Source organism: Poecile atricapillus, chromosome Z, assembly GCF_030490865.1.
Source record: "Poecile atricapillus isolate bPoeAtr1 chromosome Z, bPoeAtr1.hap1, whole genome shotgun sequence".
In the NCBI taxonomy this organism is placed as follows: Eukaryota; Metazoa; Chordata; class Aves; order Passeriformes; family Paridae; genus Poecile; species Poecile atricapillus.
The window spans coordinates 40,976,551-40,999,726 of record NC_081289.1 but is presented as its reverse complement, the minus strand read 5'-3'; the positions used below and the strand labels follow the sequence as shown (position 1 = coordinate 40,999,726).

At 39.1% G+C, this 23,176-nt stretch overlaps 2 protein-coding genes across 3 annotated transcripts in view; both read right to left on the bottom strand.

The window, feature by feature from the left end:
* Window positions 1-7,100, bottom strand: part of LOC131592812 (receptor-type tyrosine-protein phosphatase beta-like) — a 61,251-nt gene extending 54,151 nt beyond the window's left edge. For both annotated transcript variants that reach the window (XM_058864603.1, XM_058864604.1), the window contains exons 1-2: window positions 7,004-7,100; window positions 5,343-5,732 (exon numbers count right to left, since the gene is read on the bottom strand). In XM_058864603.1, coding sequence (XP_058720586.1) covers window positions 5,343-5,732; window positions 7,004-7,058 — 445 coding nt within the window. In that variant the 5' untranslated portion in view covers window positions 7,059-7,100. The remainder of the gene's footprint in view (window positions 1-5,342; window positions 5,733-7,003) is intronic.
* A 703-nt stretch (window positions 7,101-7,803) lies between these two features.
* The window catches only part of LOC131572571 (receptor-type tyrosine-protein phosphatase R-like), a 146,943-nt gene continuing 131,570 nt past the window's right edge, over window positions 7,804-23,176 (bottom strand). Inside the window, exons 13-16 of the mRNA XM_058825820.1 lie at window positions 18,737-18,847; window positions 17,490-17,647; window positions 15,385-15,498; window positions 7,804-9,019 (exon numbers count right to left, since the gene is read on the bottom strand). Of these exons, the coding sequence (XP_058681803.1) occupies window positions 8,926-9,019; window positions 15,385-15,498; window positions 17,490-17,647; window positions 18,737-18,847 (477 nt within the window). The 3' untranslated portion in view covers window positions 7,804-8,925. The remainder of the gene's footprint in view (window positions 9,020-15,384; window positions 15,499-17,489; window positions 17,648-18,736; window positions 18,848-23,176) is intronic.

Genomic DNA, 23,176 nt, shown 5'->3' with positions numbered 1-23,176 from the left:
AGGCTGCTTACAAGGAAGGGACTTCCATATGCTTGGAGGTATGAATAGCAGAAGTGCTGGTTAGTTGTCAGGAACCAAAACCCCTACAATGATGCTTTTAGCCTTAGCTGAGCTGGCACAGTGCAGCTTTCTGAAATAGCTCACATTGTACTGATCAGCCTACTCTATTAGAAACTAAGGCTGACCTGCTAGTGAAATGTAATTGAATCAGATATTTAGTGTATAAGATATAAAATACTCTGTAAGACTGCATCTAACTCACTACAAGACTTGAAAGAAGGGGTTGCTTTAAGATCTCTTTTTGTGCAGGACAAAATGAATTATCTTTTTAGGTGTCTAACTACTTGTAAATGAAAAAAACTGTAATTCATATTTCTTTTGTACGTAGGAGTATGACAGAAGAACAAAATCCACTTAATGTCTTCTTTCCCATTCAATGAGACTTAAAAAACCTGCAAAATCTGTGCTGCTTGAAAATTTTTACCTTCTTTATTTGAATGTTGTAGAAGTTAGTATTTCATTTGTATCTTATGTCAGAGAGGACGAATGTCTCCAAACTCCAGTATAATCCGGAGCTGCTCTTTCACTTGCTCATTTTTGAAAAGCTGAAGTAGCCACTGAAAGGTTCTTTCAGCATCAGTGGTAGAAGAACATCCATATTACTATGATGATAACAGTACTGCTGTAGCAGCCCTATTTCTGACACTAAGAACTGGTAGTTCCCAGCTCACCCTGAAAAAGATTTTTGGTCACTGGAATGGCATCTAGACTTCATTAACTCAATGGATTGCACATCTACTGAAGAGAGCTCAGGTACTCAGGAATTACACAGACACCTAGGTCTTGGTTAAGTTGCCTAAACCTACTGGAATCTGAACTGCCCTAGGGCATCTGAGGCATCTGCCCAGGGCTCTATAACACTTATGGGGGACCTATGTCTTTCTGGGCTGGCAGCCAGAGATCAGGTGGAATAGTGTGGAACATCTCAAATGACAAAAAGCACCTTGTTGAGATAAGTGAAATAAACCCTTCAGACACCTACATTTAGACACCTAGAAGTCCAAACCCACTCCAGCTTCCATGAAGGTCTACACAAAATAAAGGGAGAGACTGTAATAATGAAAAATACGAGTATAGTTGTTTGGAATTGGCATCTTTGTTAGCACTAGCAGAAGATGAAATCATAAAGCAGGACTTGTCTGATTGCTCTGGGAAGATGTGCCTATTGTTCCATTTTTTCCCTCTGAAAGTAGCTGAGCTGTTTTCTTTCTATATTCTTTGTGCTGTGGCTCATTTAGACTTTGAAAATTTACAAAACCCAAAGATGTAGGCTACAGTGAAGATTTCTCCCTTTCTTTTTAGAAAATCTAAGCCCACACTTATCTTTGAGCTTTTATCAGTATGCTATTGGATAGTGTACAAGGTCTTGTAATTCTATCCAAGGATCTGACATTGATGCCTCTCTTTGCCCAGGTGGAGCTCAGCAAAAGTGGTCAGCCATGTATTTCTTTGACCAGAGAAAGAGGATTCAAGTAATTTTTGATATTTCAAAATATCAAAATGTTCACATGTTAGCAAACTTATACTTACAAAATCCTGTAAAATAACTTGGAGAGATTAAAATTAATTTCAGTGAATGTATTCTAGGAAAAATGTCTTGGGTCAACTTAAAAGTGAGATGAAAATATTGTTTATCACTCTTCTAATTTATCCTGAAGAAATTTGTGAAAGTTACACACACAGAAAAATTACAACTGGTAGTGAATTTATGGATACATTATTACAGTATCTACAAACACTAAAGATATGGAAAGCTTAAAGCCTAAAGATATTAAAGATATTAAAATTTACATTATTTCAAAAATAGGTAAGGGTTGCTGCCTTTTCTGTGCTTTTGCCACCTTTCTTTGGGGCTTTGCCACCTTCCCAAGAGTCCCAAGAAGATGCATGTGTTCTCCCTTCCCATGTTCTGCAGTTGCTATTGCTGCTCCAATGGTTTAGAGCATGCTTGGAGTGTGCATTGCTCTGGTCTTGTCTGTGGTCCACCTCAACCACTGAAGCATCAGCAGTAGGATGTGAACTTAAATTAGCTGAAGCTCTGATTATGAAGCAGCTAAACTGGAAGGGGGATAAGGGGAAGAGAGAAGCTCATGTGAAAGAAATGACCCTGGACAAGAACCAAGGGTAGAAAAGGGGGAAGGAACAGCATGAACATCAGATGGCACATCACACTTCAGGTCATACTTGGTATCTGGTATTTTGTCTATTTCTGGCTGGAAACAAACAAAAGATAGAAAGATGTTCTAGTTGTTATTTTAGTTCCTCGTCCAGCGTGTTGTATGTCTTTGTAGATCCCACTATAGTTCTTCAGTGCTTGGCACACAGCTGTAACTAAATCCTCCAAAATCAGTTACTCTTTTTGAATGTCTCAATAACCACAGCATTAGGGTTGTCCCTACCATGCATGATATGACAGAAGAGAAATGCAGTGAAGAGTATCATATTACAAAACAGTTGATGTCACCTTCTGCATCCAGATTGCTCTGCAGCCTGTGTGACAGTCTCTAGAGCTCAGAGCATAACTGCAGCATACAGCTTGGCCTTATGTCTCCTCATTTTAAGTAGCTCTCTACTTAGTGAATAATTTTTGGTCAGCAGTGGTTTTGAGGTTAGCTGGTAATATTCAAGTTGCCACATAGCATTGCATCTGTTCTTAACTGGATATTTTATTGAAATTAACCTACCCAGAACAAAAGAAGCTTTTAAGAATTGCTTATGCAGCTCAGGAGTGACATCAGTGTTAGTGTGTCAGAATTAATGGTGGACATTTGTTCCACAAGTGTTTTTTACATGCAGAGGTCTTTGTTCTTTTCAGTTGTCCTGCCTTCTACCTCTTCACCTGCCCCATCTTTTCCTCTTGCCTGTTTCCATTCCTGTTCCTTCTCCTGGCTTCTGAGCTTAGAGAAGCCCTGAACCCAACAGTGGGCTGGTGAAAAGGCTTTAGCATTACACAGATTTTTTCTCCCTCTGCCCAGAATGTCCTCATGAATTTGGTAGGAAATGAAGTCTCACTTTCTCAAGGGATAAGGATACCTTATGACCATTCTTCATGTTAGCTGTTTCAGCCAGAGGCCAGATTCAAACAAGAGTTTGTGTGAGAAGGACTGTTTGCTGCTAGGTCTGGAATTACCTCTGAGTCAGCATACATGGGTTGCATTCCCAAAGTGATCCTGGTTTCCACAAACAGTCATCTAGGTCAGAACTGTTACAAAACATGTAAATCCAAACACATATCAGATGGCTGATTTGAAATCCAAATTCAAGCTCAGACTTTCCCCAGCCTCAGAAAAATCATGTTTGACATTTGAGTAAGAATAAAAGGTAGTTGTAGTTATTGGGTTTGAAGCTTGTACTCTGTCTGGGCTGATGTTTGGGATGCAATTCAGTGAGCTAGTCTTATGCCAAAATATAACTGTTTTTATGAATACTGTGAAAACAGAGGGTGAATTATAGCAAAATGTGGTCTTAGTCAGGAGTAGAAAAACTTGCAGCCATTTCAGCTCCCAAGATTTTGCTCAGTTTTTACTATCTTAGCTAAATATAGGCGAAATGTGTTATTTTAGGCTGATCCATTTCTGCTTGTACTGAAAGAAGATAGATGTTCTTGGAAGGCTAATTTTACACATTCAGCATTGAAAATTTTGACATGCACAACCCGAATTGGGAGTGTTAGATATTGTTCTCATAGTACTTACTACTATTTGAAAAATTAATCTCTTTGCACTACTTCCACTTTATGAGCTTCTTATATTCCTAAAATACTTAGTTAGGCATTGAGGATTATAATGTTTTGTTGATTTTCAAGCAGAGCTTCCCAGAGCTGTCAAAAATAAGTAACACTCTTAGAAAGGATTTACAGTCCCGTCTACAGGCAGAATTTCAGGCAAATTAAGGTAAATTAATTTAAGAACTGAGCACAGTAAATAGATGAGAAGGCAGTTTAATATCCCATCACAATTGTCTTAGTGCATATTGGTCTTCAACTGCTTCTCCTCTGAGGATGATTAAGAAAAGTGTGTAAGGTTACTTTGTTAGGCCACACTCCATCCAGCTATCTGAAGGAAATAACACTACCTGTGTACCTCATCTGAACTGTTCATAGCGTCTTTGAATATGCAAGCCATACACACCCCACAGGACTTCAAATGATTTTTCCTTTTTAATCTCTAACATATATGGGAGGGCTGGGATGGCATCGTGGCCACTTTTCCACTCCCTGATTCTGCAAGCTGTCCTTCCATACCTCCACTCAGGTGAGTAGTCCTGGTCCTATGAGTAGAGTTCTGCACGTGGAAATTTGCTGAAAAAAATGTCACCCTGCCTTGCAATAACTAGGAGTTTAGAAAAAATGAGGATTTGGTTTAAACATTCTGAAAACTTGGCCATATGCAACAGTTTTGGGTCATAAAACAGTTTTTTAACCCCGTAAAGACAAGAATTAAGAGTAAAAAGATGTCTGTAGGTTTTTCTTATTTACTATGAAGAACTGCTTAATTGTGCCTAAGAACAATATTAGCAGGATTTCCAGGAAGGATTGACAACAGGATATTGAAGAAAGCATTATCAAGCAGTATTCAAACCACTGTACCTTGCATTTTGCCATGGATATGGAAACCCACAACTACACAGATATACTGCTACATGTCAGTAGGTATGTGCACGGACCTTTGCATTTCAAGGTACTATTCCAAGAATTTCTGAGACTTTTGAGTCAGTTCATTATTCTCAGGATTTTGAGTGTTCTCATGTATATGGCATCTAAGAGGAAAATTACAGAGTAAACATGTAAATGTGTAAGCCATCACTGTTCTTATCACGCATTTAGGTTAATAAGAGAAATAATTGTGCATGTGTTTGATTTTCAGATGTCTTCTTGCTCTTGATGGATTGAATCTGGATTTGTATGATAAAATGAATGGGGGGGAGAATTTCTTTGCATCCACATTTTTGAAAAGTACTAGGAATCAGTAACCATAGTTTAGAAATGGAGAAAGGAAATGACACAATGATAGCGAGTTGAGATTACATATAAGCACATTTGATCCAAAGATTCAGAGTAGACAAAAGGAGAGACATCCCGAAAATATAAAGTGGCTTAAAAACTCCACCAGTTGTGAGAAAGCACTCATCTCAGCTGTTCTTTAATAGTTCTCAAAACGCTTTTCAACTGTGAAAAACATTCTTCTTTGTGAATAAAATATACTTTTTCACATTTGAGTTAGCATAACAGAGATATTTTTGTTACCAAAACTCCCAGATATTTTCTTGAAGGAATAACTCACCTTGCTTTGAGCACAGATTTACATAAACAGGTTTTCCCGTCTCGCTGGCTTTTAGCTGCATCCATGTATGAAGGTATTTTTTACTCCGCTTGGCCATTACCTTCTGACCTTGTTTTGTGAGGAAAAGAGAGCTGTTGGCCACCTTCAGGAGCCCATCCTCATGGCAATTCCACCTGACTGCCTGGGGACAGTCGACGATGATGCTGCGAGACGACAGAGCAGAGAGCGTAGAGATGCTGAGACACTGGGCAGACTTCACATGGAGGAGCCTGTCATCTGCCATCCACTGCCACTTCTGGTTCAGGTTGGTCATATTGCACTTTTCCATAATGACTCCTTGCTTTTCCGAAAGACACTGCTGTTTCTGGACATGGATAATCAGAAACCCTTCTGGAAAAGGAAAATCCCAGAAAAGTATGGTAGATTACACATTTACTTGACAAAAAGCAAATTCTCAATGATTTAAAATACATCAGCAAATAAATCTCTCTTCCCATTTTTTGTGTGTTGAACTTTTCATGAAACTTCCCATAGGTTGAACCTATTTGAAAACACCCCTTCAAACACAATACCCATGTAATAATGTGCTGGTAGTGGAAATAATGAAAATGCAAAACCCCAAGCTATTGTGGCAAGGTTATCTTGACCTTCATTATATATAAAAATATGAAAAAATTAAACTGGATATAAAAGAAATCCAAGAACTATTAACTTCAAACACCAGTTCCTCATTTTCCCTGCTGGAAAGCATACAGACATCTACATGAGTTCTCAGTCTCTGCTTCAGTTTCACAACACAGACTTTTAAAAATATAATTTACTGCCTAAAACTTGTTTTAGTAAAATTCATAATGTTTGTGAGGGAAACATATAGGAGGCTTTTCACAAATCAATGTGTCTCTCAGTGCCTGTGTTACAGGAATGGAGGTTCTTTACTGATAGGAAGTACATCTGTTTTACTGGATTTATTCCAATGTCTCTAGCTGTTAGCTTTGTGACCATTCCAATTCACGTAAGATCACCTCTCTGTGTCACCACACTTAAAGATCAACACCAGCTACTCAAATAAAGAAAATTACAGTGCATCAATCAAACCCCCAGAAAGTTACCAATGCAAAATGCATACTTGTTACAGAACACAGAACTGGTTATTTCAAATGCAGCCTCCCTGAAATATCATGTTTAGGTTGTTCTTTGTTTTTAATCTCAGTTCCTCAAACATTTCCAGCCCCAGTAGTTACAAAGTGCTACACCAAATGTGCATTTATTTCCCTCAACTTATGTTGTCATTCCCCTGTTTTTGCAGACCTGGAATTTTCTAAGCATTACAGAAAGCTCTTGTCTCTGAAGTTTCAAATAGTATGAATGAAATACAGGAATATCCCCTCTGAAGCATTTGTACCAAAAACTCAGACCCTGGATTTTCTGTCAGATCTTCTTAAAAAGAGAAGATATATCTCCAGCATAGAAGAAGAGAGTTTATTTTCCTTTGGAAAGGAATCTAAACAGAACAGGCTATGTTGGCCCTGCCCCTCATTCCTCTGGTATGAAGCCCAGAGAAGAGGTGACTCGTTTTTAGTAAGTTACCGGCTGTGCCGGAGGGCTCTGCTCAGTGGCAGAAAGAGCAATTCAGCAGAGGGGAAGTGAGGAGAGACACTTACCTGAGAACGTCAAGGCAAGACAGGTAGAAATCAGGACGTGAAATAAAGACTCCATTTTCCCTCTAGCAACTCCCCATGCTTCTCTTAAAAAAACCCACCTCAGATAAGTGAAGCGAGGGCTAGGAAGGAAACGTGCCTTCACGGGGGAAAAAGTCAGTGACGAGCACTTCCTTCTATTCAATTGTTTTGGGGGGTTTTACAGCACTTTGTCCTTTTATATGATTCTTCAGTTTACTAGTTGGTTTATTTTGGAAAAATACAAGCAAAAGAGAAGTTTTCAAGCACCTGGGAAATTAAAAGAAAATTTATTGAATCTCTTTAGACTAAAAGAAAGGGGATCATACTTTTGTGTAATTTGTTGCCTGTGAACTGTTAAAAATCTACAGGTCATCTGGAGGGTGCTGACTAAGTATATTCTATATTATCCAGGGAAAAAAGTGTATTTTTTGTAACTATATGCAATCAAGCAAAATCTCAGTATATTTCTAACTCCAAAAGCTCTAAAAGCCAAGTGGAGGGTGGGGAGGAAGGGGAAGAGGAGGAGGCAAAGCTCTGGCATCTGTACCAGATCTCACAGAAACTCCCTGTGAGGAATCAAGTGATGCTGTGTTTGCCTTCCCATCAGGTGGTGCACCTTGCTCCATGTCAGTTGAGGATTGCCTGTGTCTTCTGGATTGGTTCCCAAGTGGTCTGAAGCCATGGTGGAGGCTGACCAAATTGTGCTGGGCTGAGACTGTTTATGGGGGTACAAGAGTGTGTGTGCATTCTCTCTAGGCAAGAACAGAGACTTCAGTTAATATTTTATATTAAGGGTAATTTATTAGCAGTATGAAGCAAAGTCAACATCACTGCATTAAAAACTCATTATACCCTGTAAACAGACCTCCCAGTGCTGTAAGCCAAAAATGCCAACTTCGCATATCTCTTAAAAACAAACTTTTACTGAACAATAAAGGAAACAGTCATAGCAGCATTTTCTTTCTTGTATAACCTGTCATGGAAGAGTCAGTATCACTAAAAGCATCTATCTCTTACTGAAAGAAATAGAGCAGATAAACAACATATGCAAAAATTTCTGTAATAATAAAAGACAGACAAATAGTTAAAATCCTTACCATTTAATATATGCTACAAAGTTTCTTTTAAAAGTAGAATGACTTACACAATTTACAAATACACTGGATTCAGGTCTGTAGAAGAAGCATTTTCTAAGACAATCAACAGTACAGGGTAAATACATACACACTGAATAATAGACATTGTGCTCTGTAACTGCTCTGTAAGACCTACAGTAAATACACATTTAATAGTTAATAGTATGAAGAACATATATTTCCATATAAAATATTAACTGCTTTTGAATATTTTCAAAAACAAGATTTTTAATTTTTTTATCTCCTTTTTATTTTTAATCCATAGTTGAACACTTGCAATTTTAGCAGCAAGAATGTTATGTGGCCAAGAAACAAGCTCACCACATAATCAGTAATAGCACTTTACAGTACAGTTGACAGTCCATTCACAAGACAGTTTGCAAACGTCAAAGCTTTTATACACTTGTTAAACATTTCTTCTGTAGAAGTCCCAATGTCCATCTGACTGCAGCAGTAGCACACACATACATTCCATATGGCAGATATCAGCATTACAGAATTAAACCCACCTTTAGATACATACACAAAATCCATGTGCAGTTTCAGTACAGTACCTTCTTTATAAATCATTTTTGGGAAGCTCACAATACATTCATATATAGTAAGGGTCCAGCAATCTCTGTACTTTTGCCAAACCGTCCACAATCCTTTCAGAAGTTGGCCTCAAAGCCGTCTTTCTCACTGCAGTAAACTTCTTGAAGAAGCTGCTGGTAGGTAATGAAATAAATTACCTCAAGAGACTGACATTCAGTTTTACCCTCCTCAGCTTCACTGGACAGCTTCTGCAGAAAGTCTGCTTTCATACAGACTCAGTGCATGGTGCACAAATTCATACTGCTCGCTGGTCTGAACCATTCCACCCCTGGAAAGGAAGCACACTGCATTGAAATCTTATTTCTTAAGACTGCAACACCCTCCAGCTCTTGCCAGCCCCATGACCACCAAATGACACAAGCCCTTTTCTCAGTTTTTGACTTACAGTTTGCTTGAGTAAGTGGGAGATTTTGTCAGAGCAGAATTACTTCACACCTTATGCCATCCAGCACATGCCCAACATGAAGAATTCCCACTAATATCAGAGTAAGAATCAGAGAAGAAAACATCTGGCATCTACAGTGTTAAATCCTACTTTTCAAATTCAGTATATTCAAAGAGAATTTTGCTCAATCACTTGGGTAAGGAAGGCCAGATACATGGATGCAGCATTACCATTGATGAAGCAAGAAAGTAGACAGAATCTGGCCTTTCATTTTTGTCCTTTACTAAAAATGTAACCTTCTGTGACCCGCAGATGGCCTGTGCAGAGAACAGCTCTTCCTGTCCTCTTTCTAACGCCTACAATGCATCCTGTCCGAACAGCCACCACCTACAAAATTTTAGTGGTGAATCATTTCACCACCAACAATGCAAAAGAGTTTAACCTAACCATAAAAAGAACTAGTTGCAGTCAGCTTGGATTAAATGCCTACATTTTATACAATCACCTGATAAGAATTAATTTTTCAGGTCTAAATATGAGGATCAAGTCCCACATCTCCAGTGCTGGTTGCAGTGTGGTAGGAAGGGGATGTCCTGAAGGAGGTATGTGTGATAGAAGTGTTACCGTTTAGCTCTGAAATTAAACTGAGCCTCTTTCTGTCAATACTGAGGTACTCGAGGTCTCCCTTCTCACGGAACAAGGCCTCAAGTTTACTTAATTCCACTTCTATTATCTCATCTGCCAGGGTACTCAAAGCTAGCTATTCTGCTTTTAGAAACAAGCCCCTGGTTCATCCTCAGTGTACCCTGGAGCAGCTAGTTACCTTTGGGATGATGAAAGACTAAATGGCCTTAGTGAGAAGGAAGACATTAAGATATGTGTCACACCTGGCTTCAGTTAGATCTTCATTGAAACATTTAAATTTTTGAGGTATTTGGACCCAGAGCACTGTTGGAGCCAGATATCTTGCAAGAACAGGTCTGAAAATCTCATGAGATCCCTAACAACAGATATGGTACTGATATACCAAGCTATCTGAAAAATGGTAAAACCTCCTCAACAAGTATTGTTCTTCAGTTTTAGAGAAGGTTATCTACAACCACAAGGTCTTTTTATTTTCTTCAGTGCTACCCAGCTGGTTAAATGGCTATGGCAGGAAAATCGTAATTAAAATAATACCTATTTCTTTAAACAAGTAACCAACAGTCTGTGCTCCTCCGATGACCTCAGGCAAATATAGAACACCTTCTAGTGAGCTGCATGGCTATTATATACTATTCCTAGGAATAAAATCACAGGCCCTTAAATGGTCCCATCCAGTCCAAAATGCAGCACTTGTAGCTTTGCCAACAAAGACGTCCACAAATTCATAATTCTTGGCTGCCTTTTGCCTTCAGCTACTTTCCTCTGTGCTTGTCCCCTGCCTGGAGACACAGTGAGATACTAAAGGTGATGGGAGGGCTTTGCTCTGGTCCTCTGTGCAGCTTAGTCTCCTTCCTTCCTTCCTCCTTGCTGCTATGTCCTGTTCTGCCCACGCAACCCCTTCCCCAACAGCTTCCCTCCCTGCCTTCCTCATCAATGTTCCCCCAAGATGTTCTCTAAGGGAGTGCACTTCCCAGGTTAGGTCTGCTGTGTGGAAGGGGTGGAGGAAGGGAATGTATCCAGGGAGAAGGACTTAGCAGAAAGGGTAGGTTAAAACAATTTTGTCTGCACCAGGCTGTGTGGTGGTGATCCTTGCTCTCTCCTCTTTGGTGCCGAAGCAACACATGAAACCCCCAAGAAAGCATGTGTAAGACTGGCAGGGACTGAGCCCAGCACCACAACATCTGCCCTGTGTTAGCAATCACAATTCAGAGGTTATGCTTCTTCTGAACCTTGTATGGGCAAACATCCATATCTCTCTCATCTTAAGGACATGTAAATCTTATTCAGAGGTACAGACAACTTAGCCTCGGTCAGTGCCATTATACATGGGATTTATTGAACCATAGTACCACAAAATGGTTTGGTTTGGTAGAGACCTTAAAGACCACATAGTTCCAAACCCCCTGCCATGGGCAGGGATACCTTCCCCTAAGACCAGGTTGCTCAGAGCCCCATCCAACTTGGCTTTAAACACTTCTAGGGATGGGGAAGTAAAGAATTTCTTCCCAATATCTAATCTGAATTTACTCTAAGTCTAAAATCATTATCTCTTGTCCTATCACTACAGACCCCGGTAAAAAGGCTTTCTCTGTCTTTCTTATAAGCCCCCTTTTATACTGAAAGGCAGCAAAAATATGTTCCTGGATCCCTCTCCCAGCTGAACAGCCCCATCTCTCTCAGACTTTCTTCACAGGAGAGGCATTCTATCCCTCTGACCATTTTCATTGCTGTTCTCTGGATCCTCTGTAGCAGGCCCATGCCTTCTTTGTTCTGGGGACGCCAGATCAGGATGCAGCACTGCAGGTGGGGTCTGAGCTGAGCAGAGCAGAACAGAGCAGAGGGGAAGAATCCCCTCCCTGGACCTGCTGGCCATGCTGCTTTGGATGCAGGCCAAGATACACTTGGCTTTCTGAGCTGCAGGTGCACACTGCCGGCTCATGTCCAATTTTTCATCTACCAATATCCCAAGTCCTTCTTACCTTTGTTCTTATGCATGGCTCACATTTAATAGCAGGGAGTTATCTGTGATCCCAAGACATTGGTTTGTGGAAATGTCTGTGTGGAAGAGCGTTTCAGGAGGAAATTTGCTCAAGGAGGGAGGTTTCCTCTCCCATGTCCCTAGTGCCCAGAAGGGATGTAGCCACAGCTACAGCAGCTCTGGGTGTGCAGCCTTCATCTGTTTGCCAGCTTGCACTGCCAGCTACTCTGTGAGCTGCTGGGCTCTCTGCTTCTTTGAGAATCTTTGGGCTGGTGCTGGGAAGAAACAGACCCTGTTATCCTGAGGGCTCAGGGATTGTGACCATCTTGGCTTGGGTTGCAGCGAGTGCATATAGGGTCCTTTACCCCGCCCCCTGGCTTGCTGCTAGTGCAGCTGCATGCAGTCTGCTCCAGAATGAATGTGATGCAGAGTTTGGGATTTTTTTTTTTTAACCTGAGGCCATTAGTCAAAACACTTAAACAATGAATTGACGCACACTGGAAACTCTTTTCATCCTGTCTGAGGAGCCAAGAGCAAAGTTATCGGATGTCATTCCAAGAATGTGCCTTTAAGGTTAAGAATGTGCAAAGTTTCTTGATGTCACAGTAAGTCTTGAAGATGCCTCACATCAAACATTTCCTGTTTCTGTTGTAAAATATAAAAAATTAACTAGGAAAAAAAGCAAGCTGAGCAGACCTGTGGGTCTAACTTTTTACAAATTCACACAGATCATGGCTGCATTTCCATCCTGGGCAAATTATTTTGACTGGATGGTCCATTTTCTCATATCATCTCAGCACTGATGATTACGGTCAGATCCACTTACACTAAACATCTAAGAAGGAAGTGGAACCTGGACATACCCTACCTAGAAAAAGCTCTGTCCTGTCTCAATCCCAGTTGAAGTGCTATTTAAAACTCTGTTTCCGGGGAGAGCTACATGGGCTATTAATTAAACTACTTTCCAGCATAACTTTTTGCCACCATCTGCAATTTGTCTGGATGAATGTTTGGTTTTCACTGAATATGCTAGGCAATAGGAATGTTTTGGTAAGTCACTACAACACTACTTGTGAGTCCCTGAAGTCAGCTATTTTTGTTTTTTCCTATTGCTCGATTCACTTTGGTAGAAATGTGGTCATGGACCCATGTGATAAAAAGTCCACATGAGAGTGAACATCCTTGAGTATGTTCATTCCATCAGTAACCTGTGCTTGGAAGATGCAGCTCTGAGCATAAGCTAGAGTGTCCAGGAACCTAGTGGAGATAGGATACCAGGGATAAAATACTCAGTGTACCTCCTAGCCAGGTTGCTGGATCCCAGGTGGCCAGATAAAACCATCCTGTTCTGCTAAACTCTCCTTTTTTATTTCTTTGAGGGCAAACTGATGAACGCAGAAAAAACTGGAGCTCAGCTACTGGCCAGCATTAATGAGGAACACAGCCTCAGCACTGATCCTGCTCTGCTCAGAATTGTACCCCACTGCTAATGTTGGCTGTGCTGGTAACTGCAGTGCAACACCACAATGACCACAGCCAGCTCTTGCAGCCAAGTCGAGTGGGCTTTAAGTTCATTTTGCCAGTTTCATGAGACAAGTAATGACCCTGTGTCACACACCACTTGCCAATGACCACCATGTCAGGACTGTGACAGCAGGGGAGGCCAGTCTCATCGAGCTTTGTCCACGTAATAGTGACACTTGGCCACCTTATGGACCCAGGATCTGATAGGGCTGGCAGTGACTACTGTAGTCTTAAGGGCTGCTACGCTTTGCCTTAATCATTGTGACTATAAACTGTCAGGTCAGTGAGATTCATTCTGCAATATGGCCAATTGGAAAAAAAGAAACAAGAAAATAAAAGACAGGATTTGGTTACTGAGTTTTATCCAGAAAAATGTCTTTGAAAATTAAAACAGAGACATACGCTTTGTCTCAGGCAATGCCTGAGAATATGAAGCAAGACTTCTGTAGTCTATATAATCTGAAACTTGAAAAAGTACAGAAATGTACAAATCACAATATTTAACAATTCTTATCACAAGCTTTGTGTCATGGAAATTGCTGCTATGAATGTTATATTTGGGTCAGATTTCCATTCTCTTTCCTAGTTTATCTAGGATACTAATATGTAAAAGAAAGTTCATTAGGCAGATCCACTCAATAAAATTGTGTTGTCAGTCAATAATGCTGAAAATCTGGGTTGTTTCTTTATGTGTGAAATAGGGATATTAAAAGAGGCAGCTGAGACCAAACTTTGCTTCCACTTCTCTATAATGGATTGTAAAAGCAATAAGAAAATGTTCTCTCATAATGGAAATAAAAAAATGGGGAAGAACACTTCAAACCTTTCTCAATAAGGCAGACAGATATTCAGAAATGAGGGTTGGAAATTTGCAGTTGGTAATTTAAAACAGAGTAAGCATTTTTCCCTCAGCTATTCCTTCTTATTTTGTTGCTGAGATTTTTAGGTCAATAACTCCCTTGGAGAATTTTACACTCCAAGTGGCTCATGTCATCCTGTAAAGATCACATTACAATGTCTAGTATAGTGAAGCCATATGGGAGAGGAAGGCAGAGGAGATGATCCATAAACACAGTCAAGTATATGGATTCTGGTCCTTCTGCACTTCACGGTTCCAGTACATTTCCAGAGCTCTTCAAAACACCAAAAATTATATATTAACTCTTTGAACTAAGCTCTGTTTCAGTACTTGCACCCTCAGGAATTTTTTTCATTTAAAGAAGACATTCATGTCAGAAGCAGTTAAGATACTTGCAAGGAGATTATATGATCTGGTACCTACAGCAAAAGAGGAGACTCCTCTATTCTTGGTAGAATCCTGTTTATTTACTTTATAAAAAATCCTGTTTCTCCAAGCAGAATAAGAAAGAAAAGTACAACCCAACCAGCAGTTTCCATTGTGCACAATACCCACATCTTCCTTTAAAACACAAATCCCTCTTCAGCCATGGTTTCACAAAACAAAGCACTCTGCAACAATGCTGGCTTACACTGTTCTTGTGCCCAAGCTGTGAATTCAGTCAGGGAACTGACTTCAGAAAAGTCTGGAACAAATGCCTTGGTATTTTCTTAGGCTGGGTAAATTTGTCAATTCAATCCAAAAGTATCCCCAGCACAACTGAGGAAATAGCAATAGAACCAGATTTGTCTTTCTCCAGTGCTCAAAGAAACTACACACTCAATGAGCCTGAATTTCTTCATCAATCCAGGCTCAAAGAAAATCCCCTGTCTCCAGATTGCCTCACCACTCCTGTGTCCTAATGGGATGATGCAGACAGCAAGCAGAAAGTTCTAGGTGGATGGGAAGGGAAAGAGAAGGGACAAGTACCCAGCAACTACATGGTTGTAATTTTAGGGGAATTTCATACAGTGGAAGTTTCACCCAGAAAACAATATGATTCCTTATTCAGGACCTAAATACAACTGTTACCTTGAATATTCAGTTAATGTGGTCATAAAAGTCAGCAAAAGCAATGGCAGCCATTTCATGTAAAGTAACATTCAACTGTGAAAATGTTTTCAGAATCATTACTGATCATTACCAAATCGTTTTGGCAATGACTTCAGAAATTGACTGATTTGTGGTTCTTCTGGAACTCACCGATCCACTCGTAGCTGGCAGACAATGCTCAATGCATCTACAACTCCCTCTTCCTTTAACTGCTGACAACCAATGGCTGTGGCAATAAAACATCCAGTTCTTCCTATACCAGCGCTGAAAAGAAGGCAAAATTTAATAGGGGAATGAAGTTCACAGATCAGGGAGTTACATGGAAAACAGTAAATAGATATGAAACATGGAATTGCTAGAACCCAGAGTTCTTGGGTGCATGTCTAGGAAGGCTGACTTCTCAGCACACTTTCATAGAGGGAAATGAAAGTGTGCACTGTTCCCACAGTCCAGCTGTGGGTAATTGTGAGGCTTACATTTTTTCAGATTGTACACAAGTGTATGGTAAGAAAACCAAGCTTCATTAGCACTACAAAATCTGAGTATTCTCTGGCCTAGTCCATGCAAATGATGGAGATATGCACTGAAAAGGGGGAGAAGCCAGCCTAAAGACAAAATTCAGTAGGCTTTAATGTTTAAAGCCCTCAAAGTATAGAGGGGTTCTGCTAACCATATCTCTAACCATGAAAGCAAAAAGGACCTAGACCCATGCTGATGAAGTTAACTCTGTCTCCTGTGATTATGCAGGATAGTGAAGGATTTGGTGCCATAACTTCCCAGGTTTTCTTGATGCCTGCTGGGAAACAGCCACTTTGGCACAATTTCTGCCCCTGAAGCCTCAACAGTGTTGAGAATCTCTGCCCCACTCTGTCTCTTGCTTAAGTAATGTGGAATGCAGTGCATCTTATGGCTATCATGCTGAATGGCAGTAAAATTGGAGGAAAATAGTTAAAACATGAATTTGAGGTCCAGATCTTCATAGCCCTCTCACTCAGACAAAAAGGGAAGAAACTGACTGGAAAATGGAGCGTGAGATTTGTAAACCATAGAGTAGTGAACATATAGGTATCTGAGTTGTGACTCATTAGACTCAAGTCTAATTGATACCAAGAACTATGAATTTTAATCACAACTGGGATGATATCTCTCTTTAATCATTAATAAATTCCTGCCCATGTTTACAGACCTTACTGCCATATCACTCATCTCAGAAAGACATCCCATTCTTCTGAAGACCTTCATTAATGAAGATCCATACGAGAAAAAGGGCAATCTCAATAGACATCCACAGATTTCTGCATTGTTAGGTAAACTGCAATTTCTGACAAATACAGCTGCATAAAATTTGGGAAAGTTGCTTATTCATCAAATTCTAGTTTTCAAAAATTATGGTTGGTTCAAATCTGTCTTCCTTTTCTCTAAATCTCCAAATATGGAGATGGAAAGAAGTTGTTCAAGATGAACAGTTCTGATTTAATATATTTTTATGGAAAAAAAAGAAGCATTATCCCAACTGTAAGAGATGTTTCATCACTGTTAAGAGACAAACCAAGTAAGAAAACACTGATTTTATTTTTACTTTTTGTTTTGCTTCATCTACTTCTTTCCACCAATATAACAAATACAGTGCTATTTCCTATTATTTAAATTTCAACATGGGGTAATAAGTCAATATAAAGCAATAAAACAGAATTAAATTAGAAGGTCATTCTCTGGCATTATAATTTGTGTCAGCATAGTATATAGAGTGCATATATAGAAATAGTACTCTATTCTTGAGTACTGAATAACACTTTGCTCTTGAATATCTAACCAATTGCTTTTGTGAAAATGTTCACAAATTGTAGTATTGATGTGTTTTGTCTCCAAATTTGGACCTGATGCTTGCTCTTCAAAACTGACTTGCTCTGCAATATACCGGTCACCAGGCACTGCATCTGAATTAGGTATGTAATCATGCAACAAGACAAGAAAGTATGCAAATCATAAATAAGAAACAAAAGGAAAATAATTTTTCCAGCTGGTCTTTAGAAAGCAGAGTTCATTAGCAGAAATAGTGAGCAGTTCAGAAGCGACCTGCTAACAAGGGAATTCTCTAAAAACTCATATCCTCAAATATGAACTAAAAAAAGTCAATTAGCATGAAGAGGAAATGGGTAATTTTGCTCTTCCCCAAACACATTATTTAAGAGGCCTATTTGATGCAATTTGCTGTAGCCTTGCTTTAGGCAGTCACTTAAGGACTGGCTAATTACCTGCAGTGCACAATGACAGGCCCTCTGCCCGGTGATTCTGCCCTGTCCTCTTCCACATCCAGCATGAGCTGCAGGAGAGGCTGAGCGCTGTCAGGGGTTTTGTGGTCCGGCCAGGATGTGTACCAGTAGTGCTTCACACTGTGGGACTGATTCCCTTGCTGAGAATAACACAAATATTTTATATGAACAATTGTATTCTTTTTATTTCTTACAATGTTATGATAAAAAGACAGTAAAAATGTTAAGAGAGATTAAACATTTTTTTATATTAGACTTGGAGGATGTAACTGTGGATGGAACTGATGTGCTCCCAGACACCCAATTGTAAGAAGATTTTGTGCACCTGAAAACTTGGCTGTTTTTCCAGCTGTGTAAGTTCTGTTTTGTCCATCTGACTACTGACTTCATGACTGTATTGTCAGAAGTCTGTGATATATCAGCAACAACATCTAGAGAGAATAGCTTGATGGGCTTCTGAATTTCTAAATTATCATGTATTGCTACCTTTTAAGGTCATTGTCATAAGGGTCTTATACTAAAATTACAAGGATATTGAAGTTAAAGATGCAGAACAACTGCCCTCCTAGATTAATAAGATATCCGAATTTGTTCAGTTATTCTCTCCAACAGTCTGCTAACACTTACTTCTGCAAGGGGCTAAATATGGGCTAGGGTAATTTGCATTGGATGATATGACTTCTGTTCACTTCTCAATGCTCAGGCTGAAACACTAAGCAAATTTTCCCAATACATTATTTATTTTAATACTCTGTCATGAGTAGCAGGTCAATCTGATAGCATGAGAGTGTAGTATGGGGAGTTAACTCGGAAGAGGGACATCTGTCTTATTTTGCAAAATTGATGCTTAGTGAGAACCAGGAAAGTATGAAGATTTCCTTCTTGTATTTTTAGGTTCTCAGATAGTTGCACTCAGCACACAATATGAGCAGTGTATCTTTTTTTAGTCATTAACTAAAATCCCTTTACTTTGCCTTGGCAATGCTAAAAGGGCCCCAAAACAAATGCAATTCAAGAGAATGAAACTTGCACTCTCTTCTGAAGTCTCTACTATTGCCAGAGTGGCAATACAGTAAGTATTCCAGCACGGTGGTCTCAACCCTACCTTGCAGCTTCATAGCTCCTCCTGTAAAAGTTTATACCCTTTAAAAAAGCCACCACTTTAATTTCATTTAAGAGTAAAGAAAAGAGAGCATTATGAATGATACTTCTCAGATGCAGATAATTACCTTTACGGTAAGCTGACGGACAGTGTAGTTTTTGCACTCTTGCACACTGTTGACAAGAACTTCAACCTTCCCATAGATTCCTCTTTTTTCTGGCCAATACAGCACACATTTCTGGAAAGCAAACATCAGTGTCACCAACAAACTGGATCCTGGAGCCATATCCAGATCTAATTTTTACACAGAAGGTATTTTTCTGCAAAATTCAGATGAATTCAACAGAAGCGTTATTCATGTCAGAAGTATTCCTAAATAAGATATTGCAGAGTTCTTACTGAATGACTTAGGCCTGGTTTTCAGGATCTGAGTTTCACAGTACAGATCTCTTCCACAGAACAATTTGTACAGCTATTTTTGTTCTTAAAAGCTCAGTGAAGTTCAGTTATAGGAATTATTTTCCACGTTCAAAATTAAAGAGGTTTTTTTTTCCTAGAAAACTCTAAAACCCAACTTTTGAAGTTTTGTCTTTCCATATGGGATTTCCCTCTGAGCAAGGGATTCAGAATTTGTCCTCTGCTCACAAGACTTTTTATCCTATTTACTCTCCTGGGCCCTGATGCAAGAAAGTATGTAAATGTGTCCTTAGATCTTACTAAACTCAAGTGGACTTAATGTGGATGTTAAAGTATTTTGAGGAACCTGATTTGTTTTACTATTAACTTTCTGGAAATTAGTGTTTAAAAAATTCTTCAGTCTTGCTAAAGCTACACAAAATTGTATGCAGAATTCTCAATGAATCAATAGTGTTACACTATTTCAGCAATTTATCTGAAAAGCATCTACTAAAAAGGAGATGAAGAAATAGTATTTACAAGGCAAATAATATTATTTCTCCCCTGTAATGGTTCACTTATCTTCAGGTCTTCAGTATTCATTTCGAGTATCTCCATAGGCTATATGAAAACAAGTATCTCTTTTGTATAAATACTTCTCTATAAATGGATGCTTATTCACTTAAGAATGTAAGGTGTTTGAAAGCCACATTTTCTGAAATAATGCTGCCCAGTCCAACTCATTAATTAAATAAAAAGACACCCCAACATTTAAAGGAAGCCTTCTATTTTAATATCCAATACATAGGTATAAACACCCAACCAACTAACCAATCAACCAAATAACAAACAAACAAAAAGCCCCCAAACCCCAAGAGAACAGTACTACAATAATAGGAATCCCAGAAAGACCTTGTTTGTATTTCCTCACAAATTCTTGCTGAAGCAACTGGTAGATAGACAGTAGCCTACATTATGCAGCAAAATGAAACAATCCCTTTAATATAATTAATTGTCATAAAGCATAACTTCCAGTAAATACTGCTAAAAATGATCCAGAAAAACAATCAGTAAAATGCAAAGCTTTACCCTCAGGTGTGATATTTATGTTGCTACTTAATAATTCAATAGTGGATTGAACTGAATCACCTCTGTTGTATAAATACTTTTCTAAAAATAGATACTCATTACCTTAATAGTGTAAGGTGTGTGAAAGCCACATTTCCTGAAATAATGCTGGCCATTCTGACTGGTTTCGTTCAAATCCTGTCTTTTGCAGAATTACTCGAACATCCTAAATTTGCCGTCTCCCAGAAGAGATCGAGAATGGCAATAAAATACTCAGAAATTTGTATGAAAAAGAGTGTTCACAAGTCCCACAGTCTACCCATGTGACACATATAGCTACTATCATCTGACAGATCTGCAGTTCATGCCCCTCCCTGGGAGTGTAGTTTTCAGTGCTAATATGGGAAAAAGAAAAGTCTAAATACACAATTGTGCCCTGACAATCAACAATAGCTGAGTAAACTCCTGAGACTTCTTGATAAATGTGAGTATGCAACGCTCACTACAAAGCCTTCAAGCACTCCAGAAGAGTGTTTTTCTTGACTCTTTCCCAGAACTGGAATTGGCAACTTGTACTGGGTGGACAATGAAATGTGGCTGTTCATTAAAATAACTTTCATTTAACAGTCCGTCTACATTTCGTGAGATACAATGGATTATTTTTAACACTGTTGCTGTGCATCTTTTAAACTTACTGTTTGTTGTTGTTTTAAAAATAGCCTTGAAAATACAGGTGGGATAAGCTGATGCAAGCACTTCTAAGGAGTGGGGAATCAACATGTTTTCAAAAGTTAACTTAAAAAGGGGAAAAAGATGGTGGTAGGAGGGATAAAGTTATCAGATATACACAAAATAATATACAAAACCTCAGGACCATAATAAAAAAAAAGTGAACAGCCTCAAGCTGTTATTCGGACATAAAATAAAATTCTCCTCTAGTAGGTACATTTTAAACCTGTTCAAACATCAGATATAGTGGATGAGGAGTCTGGTGTCCAGCCTCGTGTGTGCGAGCAGTAAAAACTCACCGCACACAGTATTTATCAGAAACAACCAAACACGGCCCCTCCCCACCCCCAACCAAACACTCCCTGACAAACAGGAAGTTTATACAAGAAACATGCTCTCACATGACTTTTAATTTATTTCAGCCTTTGTCCTTCCCTCTGTGACAGGGCTGCAGGCTTGGGCTTCCTTCCATTCCCTCTCCTGTCTCCTGGCATGCCCTATCCCATGGCCACTGGGTGCCAAGCTTCATGGGACTGCTCCTGAGGTGGATCTCCATAGCGGAGTGGGATCTGGCCCTGCCTTGGTCTGGAGCTGGTACCTGTGATTTATCACAGTCAATGTTTTCAACTAGCCAGAACTGTGCCTAGTGCAGCCTGGCCCTCAGTTCTGCCAAACAGAGGAAGGCTGTCCCAGGTGACATGGTATTTACTGCCTTTACATTCTCTGGACTTGGACCCTGAACAAAATTAGTTTAACAGTTCTCAAATATTTGTGCAGTTGCTTTATTACAACTCTGCTTCTGGGGTATTTCTGCACATAGCTATGCCTGTGCATTTACACATTAAAGGTCCCAATAACAAAACAGTTAAAAAAAATAATAGCAAAGCTTCAATTCCAGGATCCCTTTTTACTCCTGCCCTCTATTTGCTGTCATGACTAACTCAAGCATGAGGGGTACACTTTAAGAGGGCTTGCAGGACTTGCCTTCATATACTGAAATCCTCACAGCTAGCACCAATCTTCTTAAGTTCTTCCAAAACCGATCTATGGTACCAATACTCAATCAATAAGTAATATTCAAAGAGGCTTATGCGAAGTCTGTAAAAGGTAGGATTTCTGCATTCCAAAATCTACTTGGCTGTACATATATAAGGGTAGACCATATATAGACCAACTGGGAAAAAAATGTTACATGAAATATGACACGAGCTTTAAACAGTGAGTTAACGAGATTGTCCTATATAATTATTGACAAAAAGATTTGCATTATCTGAGTAATCTGATGCATCAGGCAGTATTAGTTCTCTCTTCTTGCAGAATGCTGTACAAGATTCTTCACTTACGCTTCCCAAAATATGTTTCCTGTTTAACAGGTAATATTGCTAGTAAGTTTTAAAGGCAGAATAAATGCTTATTTTTGATGTAGTACCTAGCTCAATGACAAAAATCAGCTGACACAATAGAAGTCTATAAACTTTTCTATGAAATAATATATTTATATATACACATGTCTGTGACATTCTTACATCCTATGTATTTATCTAAATGCCACTGCTCAGTTGTTCTGACTAAACTCAGTGATATATGAAAATTATATGTGCCTTGTGTGCAAAGCTGTGGAGGATTGTGTCCTAGAATATTAGTACAGAATAGTACAGTATGGTACTATTAACCTTCAGTTAATGATTTATCTCATTCTCTCTAAGTGGGATGGATCAGACTCTGGAGGTGACTACTGCCCTTCAGCGACCACAGAGGGTACCTAGATCACTAGATGAAATGTGTTTTTCCTTGTAATAGCCCCAAAACCATGTTTTGGCTTAGTTTTCAAGTTTCTCACCAGTTATTCTGGCAGAAGCTCCTTTGCTGTGGACTCTCCTTGCACAGGTAGATTGTTCAGACATTGTGCAGTTTTGAAGGCAGGTTTTACAAATTCTACATGTTTCCTTTGTACAGCTGAAATAAATATTTTGCTCAGCATTCTACACTCATATCTTCATCTATCTTGCAAAAACTCATACTTACCACAGCAAGTCTAAACCATTTTTTCATCTGATACATGAATGTAACTCTATACAAACCTTTATACATCATCATTTCACACAATTCCCATTGCTAATGCAAATTTATTACATCAATATCTTGAACTAGGACACTAACATCCCAAATAATTTTTCTTATGCAAAATAATTTATTGTTGATATTGAGGTTTTCATGTGTCTCTCATTTGAGAGCTCTTTCATGATACATTAATTCATACATTACAGTACATCATAGCTCAAACGGAGGTTGACTGGTGTTACACCAACTGAGGAATACAGCCTATAAACCAGTCAGTTATGGAGGTTTATTTGTTCAGGGGTGAATATGGATG